This window comes from Colletotrichum spaethianum, assembly GCF_022836535.1.
Source record: "Colletotrichum spaethianum MAFF 239500 DNA, contig54, whole genome shotgun sequence".
Taxonomy (NCBI): domain Eukaryota; kingdom Fungi; phylum Ascomycota; class Sordariomycetes; order Glomerellales; family Glomerellaceae; genus Colletotrichum; species Colletotrichum spaethianum.
The window spans coordinates 30699-46509 of record NW_026054824.1 but is presented as its reverse complement, the minus strand read 5'-3'; the positions used below and the strand labels follow the sequence as shown (position 1 = coordinate 46509).

Genomic DNA, 15811 nt, shown 5'->3' with positions numbered 1-15811 from the left:
ATCAGATGATTGTTCGACATGGAAAGTTTCTCAAAATTGCACAAATGTTGAGGCTATGCGTTTATCAAGTCAAAGGGGCTAAAGCCTTTTCTCTTTGCCTATTGGTGAAAGAACAACGGCTAAGCACCCTCCTCATACAAGCCCGAACCGAGGATATAGCTTTGTAGGCCAAGAGAATGTTGCAAACATCAGCGGATATGAGAAGTGACCAGGACCTGGGAAGACTCGATATATCGAAGTGGGTAAAACAAGACATCTGAAATATCTCATCAGTACAACAAGCCACTAGGAAACGTTGGACATGGGAAGTGTCCACGATGAATTAGTAGACAATATGTGAGTGCGTGAGGAAATGCACTCCGGGTTTTGCAAGTTCATGGAGTCTTTCAACGAAAAGGCTTTCAAGACCGAGCTTCAAGTTTTCTCAGCACTGCCAATTGCTTTAGGCGTATCAGAGCACCGCACTAAAATCCTCTACAGCCGTCTCGAGAACGAATTTCGCCTCCTGCACTAACCTGCCATTCATACCGCTGAGTTGGCCGACGACACTGCTACCCGCATCGCTGAACACACTGACTTTAAGACAATCATTTTGCTGTTAGAGGATTCAATTGGAGAACTGCAAGTTGGGGCACAGACTAGTTCTGGGGGCTTCCACTATATGGGACTCGACTGCGCCCACAGATATTATCCTAAATACCGTCGACTCCCTTTAGCGCCTGACAAATGATACGTTCCATGCCGCTTGCCCACCAATTCGCATAACCTACTGCCGTGAATACCGGTGACGTTGTGGAGTCTATGAGAAATACTCCATTACGTACTGTATCAAACCAAACCGCCATGCATCTCTGCTCTGTGTGGGAGAATTCAGCACATGACATTACGATGATGTCACTGCATGGGAATAGAACAACCGCAGGATTGCCAAGCTCTTTGTGTAAGAAACGAGTGTCAACAACCATATCATTTCCACGGGATTTAGAAGTCATTGATTTTGGCTGGAACGTTGACCAAACTGGGAAGTCAGTGGGTGATTATCGCGGTGTTGTGGATATGTATGCGGGTTGACTGGCTGAACACTATCAATTTATTAGAAATGACTTACTTCCTTCTGTAAATGGTCCTAGTTAATGGCGGCCTTGATAAGTTATATCATATGAACAATTAATTGGACTTTCTGCGTATGACTGATTAGAGCGAAACCCGACAGGAAACTCTGATCTATCTACGGAGTTAGGTTTATTTGCATTAACGAACTGACAAGCAGCGTATTTTGGTACTTGTATCAAAAATATTTGATGGTTCCATTCTTGCGGAAGGTGTCCCGGTTCAACTAATCCGAGGAACATCTGAACCTCTTGCAAGCTATAAGCTTTGACCTTTCACGTTGCGAATGCTGAGGCTTAATTTCTCACATGAGCGCGCTGGCATTGTTTATAGTCTCACCTAAAGGACAAGTAGGGGACAACCACTATCGAGTCGAAGAGCAGTATAGCTTCAATCTACTGAAGAGACTAGCGACAGGCGGACTGTGCCGGTAAGCAAAGCAAGCTGAGCCCATTCGGCCTGCTGATAGGCTGCTCCGGAAAAGATCACCACAAATGGGAGCTATGCGAGGGAAGAACTACGTTACTGATCGTATGACTTCGAAAGGTACTTGATGCACTGGAAACAGAGTAAAAAGGGACGCACACCACGAGGTAGTGAAATGGATGTGCAGCGCGAATTGTTAACTAACTCAAAGGACCCATAGGCCGAACCCACCAGAACAAATCCGCAATATTCAAGAGCTTCCGTCGTCGCGTGGTCTCAGGAGAGACTGCATGCAACTATTCATCGTGTTTCCGGAGACCTAATTCCATGTGTACCGTAAATTACATTGGTCTTGGCAACCACTCTTTGCCAATCTTTCGTATCTGCATTCGGGGAGTGACCCGAGCTGGGGGCCGGGAATGGCTTCTCTTTTTGAATCAAATTGCTCGAGTGGCGTTTGGCTCTTGCGAGCTATGAATGGTGGAATGATCATCCCTCTGGACTACCAAGCCTGGGCAGCAAGTCCGTTGTCTTGGCCTCGGGCGAATAGGACCGAAGTGTGTGTGCTTGCTGAAAACAAAACAGTTGACGACTCGTGACAACGGCTCTACATGCGCGACAAATTACTGAGCGCCCAGACTTCGCCAAGTTTTGGCGCCATGGCAAAGTGTCAGTTACTCGTGCACGATGCTAGCATACCTGGCTGGACAAAAGTGTCATTCCGAGTTTCTCAGAGCTCCCCTCCACCTGGTTGCCTCTTTTGACGCATGAAGCTTCCAGGCGCTTTGCGCAAATAACATACCACATGCAAAACTGTCGGATTGTTGCACCTAATTTCGAGAGATTGATGTTCTAACACAAAAATGAGCGAAGAGGATCCAGACTGGCGGGATTCTCACCTCCACCCCGCAGGACCCAGAAAAAGCCCCAATGTCCCCCAGTGCATCAGGCCAATTGATTGTGCAGAGATCCCCGCCATATCCTTTACCCTTTGCATCGAATGTGGGCGCCTGCTACGGCTGCTCGCTCTCCACATTTGGCGTCCAGAATTTCAAGTTTGATTCTACTACACACAAAACACCAAATTGCTGCTCTTCTTCGCTGGAATTGTACGTCGACAGCCGAGTTTTTTGTTTGGCTTTCTGGACCATAGGCCACTTCAAGTGCATTAGCCGACATAAGATTGCAGAAGCTCCAGAGACGCGTTAAGGCCAAGAGGCCAAGACAGGGTAGTGCGCTGGGCGGTTAGGGTTCTCAGAGGTAGAAAATAAAGATCTTGCGGTTTGCATAGATGAGATGCGAATTCACAGTATATCGGGCTTCAGGCCTAGAACAGATCTAGTTAGACGTTGAAGAGTGGCATATTGTCCATGAGGGTTTAGTCCCAACAAGCAACACATAGAATACTGCTACAAGACACCGCTACTCAATATCGCAAGGTGAGCAATGAAACATGAAAGAAGAGAAAAAAGAAATGCAACCGTCCATGCTTCATTGATCATTTGAGAATCTCCCTGACAGCTAGATTGTCAGTCGGTATGCAGTAACTAATGGCATAAAGATAGGGAGCCGCTTGGCAAATGCAACCTATCTGGGAGACCTGCAATCGTCCTATCAGTAACAAGTAATATATACAAACAGAGCACCCCGGCTGAGCTAGTTAGATTGGCACCCAGCTATGGACCCCAGCAGTCGGACTAGCAAGCCCTTTGTGTACTGGTCCTTGAGGCACAGCACTTCCTTCAAACTCATCAATGGCGTGGAGGATGCATTTCCCCGCCTGCTCCCCCGCGATTTCGGCACAAAGATACCCCAGTGGCGCCTCTACCCCGGTATCGTCAACTCGTCCTCGGTCAGAAGATGTTAAACTGTGGACCCTGAACCCATTGCACAGGACAATGGATACGAGTCGGTATCACATGGCACAATTTGTGGTATTTGTGGGGGGGATGGGCTCGAGCTTGTTGAAGTTGGGGAGAAACTGATTCGTGGACCCCATGGGGAAATGCGGGGAGTCAACAAGTTCATACAACTTCAAACTTGTGGTTGAACCGGGTGAGTTATCTAGGCAGAGTTGGCAAAGTGATTGAAAGGGCAGCATCTTGGCACAGCTTTGGCGACTTGGCAATGGCGAATACCAGACCATCGGGACCAAGAGATACAGCAACGCAACGTATTTATGTACTGCGCGCCCCCATTCCTGCTATGCTTGTTTTCTTTTCTTTTATCTTACCGACGTTTTCTCTCCCCACCATCTTTTAGTACAATCATAATCTCAGTACGGACACCATGGCTGATGACGAAAAGACGCAAACCAAGTTTGTCGACCATGCCGAATATGGGACATATGCACCCGATGTTGCCCTCATCGAAGCTGCCGCCGCCGCAAGCGAAGAGGAGGGCAACCTTCCCCGAAAGGAACTCTTTTCGCGGTACTGGCCAGCCGCCACATTCAGTATGCTCCTCAGCTTAGCTCTTGTCATGGAGGGCATGGACGTCGGCCTCATCAACAATTTCTTCGGACACCCTGCCTACATAAATAAATTCGGTTGGCCCGATGCTAACGGCAAGCAACACATCTCGGCTTCGTGGCAGGCGGCTATTGGTAACGGCAACAATTTGGGTAGCATCATTGGTCTCTTGCTGAACGGCTGGCTGCAGTCCCGTTACGGTTCTCGCAGGGTGTATATGGGAGCGATGGCTGTCATGGGCGCAACCATCTTCGCCCTGTTCTTTGCCGTCAATGTCCAGATGCTCTTTGCTGCCAACATTCTATGTGGTATCCCATGGGGTGTCTTTCAAACACTCACTACCGCCTACGCTGCCGAAATTTGCCCTGCTGCCATGCGCGGATACCTTACGGCGTGGGTATCCATGTGCTGGGGGGCTGGTTCCTTCTTGGCCACTGGTGTTCTTCGCGGCTCCATCGACCTTGAGGGAGACCTTGGGTGGAAGGTCCCCTATGCATTGCAATGGGTTTGGATCATTCCTCTGTTTATCGTAGGGTTTCTGTCCCCTGAAAGTCCCTGGTACCTTGTCCGCAAAGGTCGCATTGAGGAGGCTGAGAAGTCTCTCCGCCGTCTCGCGCGAAAGAATCACTACACAGAGCAGTCCATGGCCGAGACTTTGGCTCTCATGAAGCACACCAACGAGATGGAGAAGATCGAAGCGGCAGGCGCCACTTACAAGGATTGTTTCCATGGAACCAACCTCCGTCGAACAGGTGTTGTATGTATGGCCTGGATCATCCAAATTCTCAACGGCCAATCCATCTGCTCTTACGCCACTATTTTCTTGCAATCAGCTGGTATGCCCACGACGCAATCTTTCAACTACAATATGGGTATTCAATCAGTAAACATTTTCGGCACAGCCATTGCCATTGTCCTGATGGGCAGGATCGGGCGTCGCATCTTCTTCTTCTTCGGATCCTCTATCATCGGTGGCCTCATGCTAGTTGTTGGTATTCTCGGATCTGTCAACGTTTCAGCATCTAACGTCGCCCTCGGTGTGGCCATTGTCTTGATCATCACCAACCTTACCTTCAAGATGTCACTTGGTCCAACGACTTATACCATCGTGGGTGAGACCTCCTCTAGCCGTGTCCGAGCTCAGACCATCGTTCTCGGTCGTGCAGTCTATGTCATAGGTCAGATCGTCATTCAACAGCTCAATCCGCGTATGCTTAAAAGTGGCGGTGACGCGTGGAACTGGGGTGCAAAAGCTGGTTTCTTATACTTTGGGTTTTGCTGTATCTGGGCAGTATGGATCTTTTTCTTCCTGCCCGAGACCATGAATCGCAGCTTTGCTGAACTGGACTACCTGTTCCAGAAGAAAGTTCCTGCGCGCCAGTTCGCGACCTATCCTGTTGATCGTAAGTTTATCTACGTCATGATCACACCACATGAGAACTCCCTATCGGACTGTGTAATCAAATATTTAGGAATTATACTGACGATGGCTACAATCCAGTTTTTGAGCTTACTGGCGGCAGTGGTAACACCAAGAAGCTCGATGATGATCATCTCGAGAAGAATGTCAGCGAGATCCGGGAGGAAAGACGTGTATAACTGGTGTTTCAGCCTTAAAACCGGCAGAAGCAGAATATAGCTAGCAGCAGAGGCAACATGATTATCTTGGCCCGACTGAGAAGATGGTTACCGCAGTGAAGTGAACTCATCTTATCCTACAAAGATGTACTAGATCATTCAGCGCGTGTGCAAAATAGAAACAACTAAAACATCTGCTAATTTGTGTTGTATTGTGTGTCCGTCATGTGGTCGAAAAAACTAATGTTTAAACCAAAGACCGAGGTTTATGACATAGGAACATCCAGTACAAACGCCTCATGCTTGAAGCTCTTTTCCTGTTCTCCGTTGAAAGACCATGGTACGTTGGCGAAAGGGGAAACAGTTGACCAACGAACAGTTATTCGCGACGGGGATCATGTCACAATACCCTCGTGGTGTAAGCCGATTCTGCTTAGACAGACCACTTTTACCTTCTACGTGGCTTTGTCAGTAATGTCAAACTTATAAGCGGCTTCGCGTTAGATTATACTTAGATAATATAAGCCACTTTGAACCTGAAAATCTTACTGCGTACGGGAGGCTGTCGTCGTTAGAACAACTTTTGGCCAAATTATTGAAAGGCAAGACATGTTTGAGTACGTTGTTGACGATTATATCAAAACGGTTGTATCAAGCAGAGTTTTGCACATGATTGAGCTTACAGCCGGTGACTGCTAGGCTTTCATAGGCCTCTGTCACGCTAACACCTGTTCACAGGAGATATACCACTCATAATGACGCAAGGACAAACGCTGAGGCAACAAACCTGGAAGTCAATGGTATCAGATGGGTCAACTTACTATTGATAGAATTGACTTCTACATCGCATGTTCTTATACAGAAAGATACGAAGATATGCCACACATTAGATTAGTATTTGATTGCCAAAGACCACGGCAAAAAGCGAATCCCTACTCGGAGGATGCATGGTTTTCATAGTTGCTTAGGTTAGGCATATCGCCTTTATAATGCACTTTTCGTAATAAGCCAGTAGTGCTATCTCGCTCTGAACATGTTCTCCTAAGCAAGCCTATTGTATCAACCATCGATGCGGCTGCCACCCTGTTCTGTATATCCATAGTGCTCGGCAGAATTACTTACTTGATAGAGAATTTGAGGGTTTCAGCATCGAGTTCAGCTAGAAGTTACGTTTTGATCAAACTTGCCTCTGAAGCTGATTGCTTTACAAGAAAGAACGGGAAAAAGGTTTCATGATCGTATTAGGTCAAATTAACCGTAGTCCGGAGAAGCGACATCATCTGTCTTTAAAGTTGTAGTTGAACCCAATATGACATCTGCCTTCCATTGGAGAGTTGACAAAGTGTTACATTAATAAAGGTAAACAATTGCTTGACAATTAGTCCCACGCTTGTGGTACATTACCATAGAGTATTCCAGTCAGATCCACTACAACTAGTTGACAGAGGGCTGCACATTTGGGTCTTAAATTATGTTGATTGCCTGTTGGAAAATTTCAAATTCTCTGACCTTAATCAGGTGTTCAAGAAGTCCCTAAATGCTGAAGCCAGATACTCCAGGGGCCTTATCACTTGACACGTGATAAGGAAAGCAGAGTCAAGATAGTGCCTTCTTGCATCTACCTTTCCCATCCCCAAGATTTTCCAAGGAATGTCTTGGCTAATTGCCATGGCTGCAGACCAATGACCAAGACATCCCACGGGCGGGGAAATTGACGGTTCCATTGATGCGGTCATCTTGAACGCTTTGATGATGGATACATTTGGTGTGAATGTTCTTCAGGAGCTGATTCGCTAATTATCTGCCGCGCCATGTCAGGACTTCCGTTCGACCGGGAAGTTACAATGCCAGTTTGAGCTACTTGAAAGCGAAAACGCCTTGTTGCTGATGCCAAGATCCATTTGGATGGTGCCGCTCTGTCATCGTCGCAGTACTAAAGGGTCGAAGCCCTGGACAGTTTGCCATGGCAGTCTTGGGTCAAACACTGGCTTCATCTCGGTTGGTCCAGTCTTTTTAACAATCCAAGCGGTCTTCCAAGGTTGACCCACCAGCCCAAGGAATTTCCCCGCATGCCAATGCTTGTCCGTATAATCGTCTCGCTTCCACTGCCATTTAGCAATCAGCCTCTGTAAGTGGCGGCGATACGGACAGTCATACTGCCAAAGAAGTCAAGATTTCTCAGAGTCTTGGTCTGTTGTTCTCTGGGTGTTTGATTTAGTACAATTGACACGTAATTGATCCTGAGAACTTGGCCATCCATGCGCTTGGGTGCCGCTCTCTCGCCTCACTCCCCCCTTTATTTAGCAAACTACCGTGGCTTCATATAATGTTGCTCGGAAGCCCTTCTGATCATAACTCTACTATGAACTTTCAGTCTTATCAACATCATCTCTGGAAACCTAACATAATAAGCTCCTCATAAAAACGTTATTTTCGAGAGAAAAGCCCTTGTTCTCCTGACATCTTGAAAACGCGACACAAATCACTACACAATAGTTCACATTTTCAAGGCTTACCGTCCTAATCAACTGTCATGTCGTCTGGGAACAATGCCTCGTATCTCAAAGAAGTGACACCATCCGGAGAAAAGACTCCTTGGCCTCAAAACTCAGATTCCTCGTCCGGCAGAATCGAGACGGTGGAGGATGCGTTGCCTTCTGGCCGCATAACTGTTGACAAAGCGACTGAGCGGGCCGTCTTGAGAAAGTTGGATTACCGTATAGTTCCTATGGTGATGTGGGTGTATCTCATGAACATGATGGATCGCGGTGAGATTTCCAAATCCCAGATGAAATGCCAACGCAAACTCATACTAACTTGTTGGCACAGTGAACATTGGCAACGCCCGCTTGTTTGGTCTAGAGGACGATTTGAACCTAGGAGACGGTCAATTCCAGCTTGCGGTGTCAGTTCTATTTGTCACTTATTGTGTGAGTTGTGGTTTTCACGATGTCGTTCTTGAACATGACTTACTCTTCTATATACAATGGTCCATTGCTGACAGTTTGTGTTACACAGTTATTCGAGGCCCCATCCAACATGATAATCAAGAGACTCCGACCTGCACGGTACCTCGCCGGACTGACAATTGCCTGGGGCTTCGTTGCGACATTCAGTGCCTTCGTGAACAACTTCGCAGCCCTTGTCGCCTGTCGCCTGTTACTTGGCCTTTTCGAGGCCGGTTTCTTCCCCGGCGTTGTTCTGTATCTTTCTATGTTCTACAGCCGTCGCAGTCTGGCCTTACGTATTGCCTACTTTTACGGCACAGCCGCAGCTTCTGGAGTTGCTGGCGGACTGGTAGCCTATGGTATTAGCTTTATGGACGGGGACCATGGATGGCGCGCATGGAGGTGGATTATTCTCATCAACGGCCTCCCGACTATTGTTACAGGCTTTGTAATCCCCTTCGTCCTGCCTAACAGCCCCGAAACCGCCAAATTTCTTACCGAGGAGGACAAGCTCAACCTATTGCGCATTCACGAATCGCAAGTCGGGAGTGCCAGGAACCTACGCGAGATGGAGTGGCCTGACGTCAAGGATGGTCTCAGGGATTGGACCACATGGGCATATTGTTTTGCACTGTTCCCAATGCTCACGATGCTCTACTCATTCGTGGTTTTCCTCCCGACCATCATTCACGGCCTCGGAACGTGGACCGCTACCGAGGTACAGGCCATGACTGTTCCGGTCTACGCAGTTGGCGCCATTGTTTACATCACCTGCGCCCGTTTGAGCGATCTAACCCAGCGTCGGGGATACTTCATCATGGGATCAATTGTGTCATCCATGGCTGGATATGGCATGTTGATTGCAGAGAAAGGGTCTGCTGTATCCTATGCCGGCACATTCTTCGTCTCGATTGGCATTTTTGTTTCAGCGGGCATCTCTTTTGCCTGGGTCCCAACCAACAACCCGCGTTATGGCAAGCGAGCCATCTCTACCGGCTTGCATCTGACTATCGGCAACTCATCCGGCGTTGCATCCCCTTTCCTCTTCAAAGGCTCATTCGTTCCGGGATACGCTGCTAGTATAGGAATGTTAGGGTTTTCTTTGTGTCTTAACATACTACTCCATCTGCATTTCAAGAGACAGAACAGACTTCGCGATGAAGGCAAGTTTGATCACCTCATGGAGGGCAAGACAGAAGAAGAGATCGAGGCCATGGGAGAGAGAAGTCCCAGGTTCCGCTTTGCTACATAGTGCCAGCTTTGAAGAGTCAGCAAGGAGGCATTGGAAGCTCTAAAGCTTCCCCAGCGTTCCAATTGCACCTCATCTCAGTAACTAACATCAAAATGAGGATTTCAGTGGGTCTACAATTCGTATTCCATTAAAACAACGCGGGCCAGAATAATTTATGCACTTGAAAAGAAGATGTGGTTTTTCGAGATTCTAGTGATGACTTGGAAAACAGTGTCCATGTCGTAGATTATGTACAAAAAGATACATCCGACGCATAACACTACAGATATAGGATAGTTGTAGAAGTATGGTCGGTAGGAATTGCGAGTATATCGAACTCGATTGGAGACATGGCAGCATCTCAAATAGTTGATCATAGGAGATAGTATGTACTCCCTAGGGACCCAAAGAAAAGCTTGACAATCACGTGAGGGTCCATACGACAACTGCTCTTTCTCGAAAGTGTCCTTCCATGCGTTGCACATGCGGAGTCCAACTTTCAACGTCACAGCCTTTTGGGAAATCCCCGCTTCCCACGTCCCCACGGCATCCGCTCGTCTGTTGGACCATACCTACACTAAACGCGGGGAATGCGGGGCCCCCAGATATTGTGGATGCCCTACACTCCGATGCAGTGCCAAGAAACCAGCAGAAACGCCGAAGCCCGCACCTTCCGAGCTGTGCATCATAAACGGGACCCCAGTTTTACGAAACGAGACGCAAATGGGTATCATTCTTGTCAAAAACAGCGACATGCAAAAGTAGACACGATTCGTTGACAACCCGTCACCAGCAGCAGGAATCTTCATTACAAGAGATGGCCGAACCCACCGTGCTCATTATCGGCGCGGGAACTTTTGGCACATCTACTGCATACCATCTTGCGCAGACCTACAAAGATCCCAGTCGAGTAACCGTCATTGACAAATGGGCCCCCTCATCTCCATCAGAAGCTGCATCCGCCATAGACATTAACCGCATCATATACACTGACTATGTCAGCCCGTTGTACTGCAACCTCGCGAACGAAGCCATTCATCCATGGTTCTGGAGCCTGGATCTCGGCCATTTTTTCCATAAAACGGGTTTGATTATGCTTGATGATCAGAATAGCGGCTTTGCTAAAGGCGTTCGAAATACTCTTCAGCAGCGCGGATCTGACTACACAAAAGACATTGATACCTTGTATCCTGCAAAACGATGGGAGTTACTACGAGGAATGGAATTGAACGGTATAGGGAATTCATACTTCAATCCAGAAGCTGGCTGGGCTGATGCCGCGCTTGCGACTGCGAGGTTCATGAATGTCGCCGAGGGAAGGGGTGTTAGGAGAGTGACTGGCGAGGTTAAAAACTTGGTATTTGACCTCGGGTGTCAGAAGTTGGTGGGCGCCCGTACTACCGATGGCCGCAGCTTCACAGCAGATCAGCTCGTTCTTGCAGCAGGGGCATGGACAAGCAGTATTCTAACGTCCATCGAAGACACGCTGCATGTTCAAGCGCAGAACCGTATCGAACGCCAGATGCAGGCCGTAGGCAGGCTGTCGGTATATTATACACTCTCCGCAGAAGCAACGAATCGGATGTGCGAAAGCGATATGCCCATCATTGTTTACCGACAGAGGGCCGTACTGACGCCCCCCTCGCGCGAGAATCGAACGCTGAAAATCAATGACCTAAGTACGGAGTTGGTCAATATGGTTACTACAGAATCCGGACACCAGATATCCGTCCCGTCGAATCGACTTCAAGAGGAGGTCCCCGATAAGCTTAAAGCTGAGACAGAGAAGCTTTTACGCAAGACAATACCAAATTTTGTCAAGCAGCAGCAGCCAACACGATGGCGTATTTGTTGGGACACGAAAACGCCGACTAGTGACTGGCTTCTGTGTAAACATCCACATCCGCAGTTGCAGAATCTGTACCTAGCCGTCGGTGGTAATTTCAGCAGCTACAAGTATTACAAGTCCCGTCGCAGAGATTCGAAGAACATCGAAACTAACAATTGAAACATAGGTCAATGCCAATTGTAGGCAAATACATTTGCAACGTGCTGAAAGGTAAGAGTAATGGGGCAGAAAAAGACGTATCTTGGGGATGGAAGAGCGAAGAGATTTTGAGAGGTGGCGAGCGCAACGAGGAGTTAGGTTGGAAGAAAACGAGAGCTCCCTGTTCTGACCTCGAAGTTTACGAGAGCATGTCGTTTAGTTCTAAACTGTAGTGTGTCGTACGATATCGAGTACCCAGAGTTTTAGTTGAATCAATTTAGCCTAAACAAGCTATCTATGCCTTGCGCCGACCATTACTTACCATATCCCAGCGAGTGCCAATGGACACCAGCGTTATCAAGACCTGAATCTTCCACTCCAGTAACCTGTTTTACTCCAGATCTGTCATTTTGCAAGTATCGACTGGCTTGAAACTTCCAGTCAATGGAATTAACCAGTCTATCCCATCCTTAGCAAAAATGAGGTCCGTTGGCACCCGGTGGGATACTTCTCAGACTAACATGATGACCCACAAGGTTAGGTTTAGAAACATCCCTGAACTCACAAGCATCAGAAGGACACTTATTATGATAGTATGCGAGGTCGCACACCTTTGTATTTATTCCCGCCTCAAATGTGTTTGCAGGTCGTGCCTGGCTTCTGCTCAAGGGGCTACATGAGGCAGGCCATTGAGGTGTATCAACACAAATAGAATGGAAATAGAATGGAAGGATTTAAAATTACACGCGTAAGAACGAATACCCTCATGTCTCCTGTAGAAAGAACTGAGATACTTGCCATAATTGCCAATTAATCGATGGGCGAGTAATACGTCTTTGTTCAACGTATTAAGGCGCAAGTGTTTAAGCAGAGCCATAAGTATTCTTGCTTTTTCCCTTAGCTAGGAAGCCGGGGGGGTTTTTTTTTTCGAGCGACTTCTGTCGTATACATAGTACAATGCTTCGGAAAGTTCAATGTAAGAGGAATCATGTGGTGTGTGCCCCATGTTTGGATGGGTCAGGCTCGGAATCCAAGCTGGTTGAAAATAGAAATGGGTTTTCAACCCACATTGTATCCGGTCCTTCCGTAAACCCCACTAGACCCGTACCAATTAGTATCAGCCTCACAAAGGCAGTCGGAACATGTGCCGCTATTCTAGCGTCTCGCTCGTCAGTCTGGAGTTGTGTATAAATAAATTATCACTGACCTACCGTACCTGCTGCTAATAGTCTCCTCGTTCATCTTGTAGACCAAAGCTGGCTTTAACTATATACCGCTTACTTTTTCATTATTCGCTCCGACCCAGGTAGTGCAATCCACACACATCAATAACAATAACTGAAGCAACGCTAACAAAATCACCTCTCTAGCAATCGAAAAATGAGAGTTTTAAGACTTATAGCATTTGTGGCAGCAGTAGCTGCTACACCATACCCAAAAGCCTCTTACCAAGATGACCCAGGTAACTTTCGAAGTATTGGCAAACGCGACTGCGGTACCTGTTATCAGAATGTCAACCTCTGCTGTGACGCGAATAGTTGCTGGACAATCACTTGCTGAGAGATGGGGCTCTGGATACTTGTCACGGCCTTTTTGGTATGTTAAGACTTAAGGTTGGCTCAGCGGTATTAGTGCAGGAAAAACCAGGGAGAAGACTTGAGGCAACATGCTGAAGACGAGGGCGGGATTTATCAGACTACTTATGGGTTTACGGACACGGAATCTAGGTCACGGAATAAACCGATTATGGTTAGTTTAAGCTATGACTGATCCAATACTAAGGACGCAAACTCAACTTGGTGATGCAACCACTGGGTTCGCTGATCGCAAGAATTTATCTATCAAGTAAATGAATAACCCGAAGGCTTCCTCTAGAACAGCTTCTATAGCTTCTCATCAATTAAACCTATGGTAATAACCATAAGTATGAGCTGACCCTGGTGTATGGCTATGCTTAATAACCTTGGCTTATACGAGTAGTGACTTCTGGATAGTGCCTTGCTCGTTGTTTGTATGCTGCTTTGCTTTTGGCCAGCTCCAACATTGAAATTGGGCACGGCTGTGGCATTCTTCGTGCTTGTCGCGACATGCTGCGTATTTCAGATCTGTAACCTTGTTAGATTGTCGGGGTACTCTTGAACTGTAGGGTCTTCTGCGCAGTAGCCGCATGTAATTGCTGCCTTGCATCAGGCTTCTATGGGCTGTATGTATCATATTCAACGCCCCATCTGCTGTGTTATTTGTACTAGTGAATGTCGGCTTATTAAACAGATCCTTCGTAAAGCGGCCATGAAGCAACCCTACGGATGATGAATATGAAGACTGCGGCTTTTTTGTTTCCATATCGAGAAAGGTCTATAGAGAACCATCTTCAAAATATCTGAAGCACATTCGGGAAGCTGCTTATGCGTGTTTTCTCGCCGAAACCTGCACTGTTCAAGCTAGTGTCTCATTATTTCTGGCGGTACTGCTATTGCTTCCCTCGTCGTGGGGTATTACTGATGGTACGTGCAACGTCCATCCGAATTAGTTCTTGTCTAAATTTCCTAGACCTAGGGTCTGGCATCCTTCCAAGAGGCTTCGAGAGGTGGCTGAGGCTCCAGTACGAATTCTAACAAAGCCTTCCGTGTGCCTCTCCGCACTGATGCTTCTGTAATTATATGGATTCACAAGAGCTTGCAGAGCCGTCTTAATTATCTCTGATATGTGCCGTCTACCGTGGGACCGGGAGACAAGAGAGTATAGCTATTGTATTGCTCTATACCTCAATCATACGCTTAGTCTTGTTAGAATGCTTTACGTCTTTCTACCATCGCTTGATTCTTTATGATGCTCTTATAGCGCTATATCTATAGCCTGTTACGGCCTCGGAACACTATGCCGATGAAGTCTTTGAGCCTCTCCAAGGCTGCTTTGATCACTTGAGCTTGTTAAGCAAGACCTCCCGCGATTGCAACCGAAGGTCCGTGTTGCGTTGAGTGTTAAAGTTGCCTGTAGTTAAGGCGAACTTGCGTAGCGTCCGGTTGCTGCACTCTTCGTATTCTGTCATCTGATTAGCCTCTTTGATCCTTACTAGTCAATATGGATAACCTGACTTACTAGGAGTCTCGTATCTTGACTACATTGTACGTCGTTTTGCCTGAGCCATTGGACGCTAGGACCAACGTTACACAGAAGAATTTTATTATCCTTGACGCCATAATAAGCACAAGCTGCTTAACCTCCTTTCACTTGGGCGATACGCTGAATACCTAAAACTAATTATGGCTTGACCTGCAGCGTCTTGGGCAGTAAGAACGTTGTCAAAACAAGCATCGTTATTTGGTGGCACAGTAGCTTACTAGTGTTCTTATTTAAGCAGTTTACTACGAGCTAGTAGGGGCTAGGACCTCGACGGCGCCCTAGTGGTAGAACCCTGTCTTTCCTTGCTTGAAACCTTAGCAGAGCAGCTCTGGCACAGCCTTGAACGCGAAGGTACACCTGAAGTAGATATGCGTACCTTCTGCTCAAGCGCCCTCATGTGATTTAATTTGTCCTTCTATGTCGCGGGACGCAACGATGTAGATAGCCCTAACAACGCCAACTCCCTGCCTTCTTTGCTGTGCAGTCAGACGAAGCTCCTGAACATCATCTTGCCCTGGATTAATTTGGGAACCTGCTTGGACTCCCCTGTGAGGGGATAGCTTGTTATTAAGCTCACATACTGGGTAGGCTTAATGTCGCCATTTGCCCTGTCCTTATAGCACTTGAAAGATGCGGCTTAGGCAGCCATGTTGTGTCCCTGGAGGAGACGATGTTTCCTCCCTTGTTGCTGCTGATGATCTGTGTCAGAGGCTGGGGTCATACAGAGTAACGAGGTCGACGATGAGCACAGGTAGGGGTGGGTGTTGACTGTTATTCCAATCTGCCTTTCTCCTAGGTCCGCCGCAGCTGCTCCCTATATGCCTCCCAGGCTCCCCTTCCTTGGCCAAGCCCAGCTCCCCTGGCTATAGGCACTAATCCAGCGGCGTTGTGCTATCGCCTTTCTCTAACGTTGGTCTCAATGACTAGCCTTTGTCGT

At 47.4% G+C, this 15811-nt stretch overlaps 2 protein-coding genes across 2 annotated transcripts; both read left to right on the top strand.

Moving 5' to 3' along the window:
* Positions 1–3825: 3825 nt before the first annotated feature.
* Positions 3826–5606, top strand: ColSpa_11962 (maltose permease MAL31; the record flags this gene model as incomplete). The annotated part of the gene is made up of 2 exons (XM_049278174.1): positions 3826–5410; positions 5509–5606. The coding sequence occupies 2 exons, from the start codon at positions 3826–3828 to the stop codon at positions 5604–5606; spliced, it is 1683 nt and encodes a 560-aa protein (XP_049134131.1).
* Positions 5607–8118: 2512 nt separating this feature from the next.
* On the top strand, positions 8119–9785 carry ColSpa_11961 (putative transporter; the record flags this gene model as incomplete). Its single annotated transcript, XM_049278173.1, has 3 exons — positions 8119–8353; positions 8415–8515; positions 8604–9785. The coding sequence occupies 3 exons, from the start codon at positions 8119–8121 to the stop codon at positions 9783–9785; spliced, it is 1518 nt and encodes a 505-aa protein (XP_049134130.1).
* Between the last annotated feature and the right edge of the window lie 6026 nt (positions 9786–15811).